This window comes from Ceratosolen solmsi, unplaced genomic scaffold (assembly GCF_000503995.2).
Source record: "Ceratosolen solmsi marchali unplaced genomic scaffold, CerSol_1.0 scaffold35, whole genome shotgun sequence".
NCBI lineage: Eukaryota > Metazoa > Arthropoda > Insecta > Hymenoptera > Agaonidae > Ceratosolen > Ceratosolen solmsi.
Window position 1 is genome coordinate 7,840,836 of NW_011948423.1, and position 2,614 is coordinate 7,843,449.

General features: G+C 57.3%; 1 protein-coding gene across 1 annotated transcript in view; it reads right to left on the reverse strand.

Moving 5' to 3' along the window:
• Positions 1 to 2,614, reverse strand: part of ImpL2 (Ecdysone-inducible gene L2) — a 5,480-nt gene that overhangs the window by 2,603 nt on the left and 263 nt on the right. The window contains exons 2-6 of the mRNA XM_011499873.1: positions 947 to 1,051; positions 659 to 847; positions 501 to 568; positions 272 to 356; positions 13 to 187 (exon numbers count right to left, since the gene is read on the reverse strand). Coding sequence (XP_011498175.1) covers positions 13 to 187; positions 272 to 356; positions 501 to 568; positions 659 to 847; positions 947 to 1,051 — 622 coding nt within the window. The remainder of the gene's footprint in view (positions 1 to 12; positions 188 to 271; positions 357 to 500; positions 569 to 658; positions 848 to 946; positions 1,052 to 2,614) is intronic.

Genomic DNA, 2,614 nt, shown 5'->3' on the forward strand with positions numbered 1-2,614 from the left:
AGAGAGACGTACCGTCGACGTTAAGTACAGTGGGCTGGGATATGGCCATCTGGTCGCCGGCGATGCCGACGCAATGCACGAGACTCTGGTCCCGTGGCGTGACGCAGTCAATGACCAGCTTGGAGACCTCGCGCGCTATCGCCGTGTAGGAGACGTCGGCGATGCTCTCGTGCTCGAGCTGCTCGACCTGAGGCAGACGACAAAATGGACGTGAGCGTGAGGTGGGCCCTTTGCAGCGAGTGCCCCGACCCGAGCGCGCGAGCCCACTTACCTGCCTCCCGGGGTTCTCGCCCATGACCCAATAAATCCGCGGCGGCGGACTCCCGTCGACCTCGCACTTCAGCTCCAGTCTGTGCCTGTGCGTTTTAAGGCATAAGTAACATTAGCTCGCTGATCGCGGGTGGTCGCGTGGGACTGTTGTAGCTGTTGGGAATCGAGGGAATTGGACGACGGTGCTGGAACGGGGGAGGAGGAGAGGTATCCTCGCATTGGCAACTCACCCCTTGGGTATGGTGACGTAACCGCTGGGACTGGACTTTATCGTCACGTACTTCTCCAGCTGGTCCTTCTGTAAAGGCAAATCGTTGAGCTCGCTTCGGCTTTCGGTCGGCCGCTCGTCACGAGCGCGCAATTTTGTAGCTGATGAAATTTTATAGACCTGCGGGCTCTCGGCAAGGCTCAGTTCAGGCGCGCTCAGTCGCATTTCCTGAGAATAAAGGCTCGCGTCCTCGGCGACGTCCTGCTCGACGTCGTGGAGGGTCCGACTGAAGCTGAAGGCCAAGGCATCGCCGGCGAGGCTGAGGAGAAGCGCCGCAAAGGCGCAGGGGCCTCCGAGTCCTCGTCGCATCTACAATTGTGACAGGTTTGCGTTATTCTTTAACGATGGTGGCGATGGTATTGATGGTGTTGGTGATGGCGATCACGGCAACGACCACGATAACGGCCGCAACAGTGACGACGACGACGACGACGACGACGACGACGACGACGACGACGACGACGACGCGCGTGCACCAAAAACCGGTATGCGACTCGCGTCGATGTCTTTGCTCTATCTGGGCATTCTTTCGCATTCATTCTCTCTCACTCTCTCTTTCTCTTTTTCTCTTTTCCCTTCCTTCTTCCATCTCTACCTTCTTTTCTCACTCACGCACACACACACACACACCCTCTCTCTCTCTCTCTCTCTCTCTCTCTCTCTCTCTCTCTCTCTCTCTCTCTCTCATAAGTTCTCCGAGGCGCACGCGCTCCAGCGAGCGAATAGTGGCGGTCGTGCTAAAAAATCGGATATCTCGATCTGGGTATCATATTGCATCAGAGTCAAGGAATGATACGAGGGTGGGATCGCGGTAAGAGAAGAGGAATGGAGGGCGGGAGGGGGAGAGAGAGAGAGAGAGAGATAGGAAGGAAGGATGGAAGGAAGGAAGGAAGGAATGAAGGCAGGAAAGTAGAATGAAAGGAAGGAAGAAAAGATGAATGGATGGTTAGGTACGAGAGGAGGAGGGGTACGTAGGGGCGAGGGAAAATTGGATAAGTGGGCAGTAGTCGCTGGTGGAGCGAACGGAGACAGGTAAGCGCCGGTGCTCGAACGATATCTCACCGGGGTGCCGCCGCTCGTTCTTCTTCAGCGGTTAAGTTGAGGAACAAAGCTCCCTTGGGTCACTCACCATTGACAAGCAAGACGCTGATACAACGGATGAAGCACCGTTGGGACACCGTGGAGGTACCGGTGATACACCGCTGACACAAGGTTGTCACGAGTGGTTGAGGAAGTGGGGCCGCTCTCGAGTTCGCTGCACACTTGCTGGTCCGTTCGTACTTAGTGCGGACTAAATCACTTTTATTTTTCAGTCCTTTGAAGGAGGCGATAGAGTCGACTGCTGAGCCAAGTCTTGCCGCCGGTACATTTATACGTTCAAATGCAACAATCGTCTTCTCTCGTTTCCTTCCGATTGGCCTTCGAAATCGAGAGTGGGGATTGGTTTCCCCAGCAACTAATTCAATTCTTCAGAGCCGTACCCCTCGAGAAAGAGCGAAAGAGAGGACGCGCGCCGGCGCTGAAGTAGGAGGAGGAGATGGCAGAGATGGTCGAGTCGCCGAGAGGGGCTGCGGGACGCGGGAGGAGGGAGGAGCGCGTTTGCGGCGCGGTGTTGGGGAGGTGGGGAGGTGACGAAGCGACGACGGTGGCGGCAGTGGCGGTGGTGGCGACGGCGCTAGGAACAGTGGGGCCGGGAGGGCAAGGGAGGGAGTGGGAGTCATCGAAGCGAGAACGCGAGTTTCCCCCGACGCTCCGTTTCACTCTCTCTCTCTCTCTCTCTCTCTCTCTCCCCCCTGCTCTCCTTTCTCGATTGCACGTGCCGTGAGCCCGAGACTCAGAGGACGTCGCGCGCTCAGCACTCGTGAGTCGTCGGCTCCGAGCGGCTCGAGAGCTCCGAGTGGTCCGAGTGCCGGAGTGGCGTTCGACGCCTCTACCACGTGTGCCGCTATTCGCCGCGATCCAAATTCAGCTCGCTTTCTTGGAAGAACGCACGGTGATTTTGACAACTTTCGGCCTAGTCGAGATCGTATCTGCTCCCTCATCCCCCGGCCCTCTAGCGCTTTCTCTCTGCCTCTT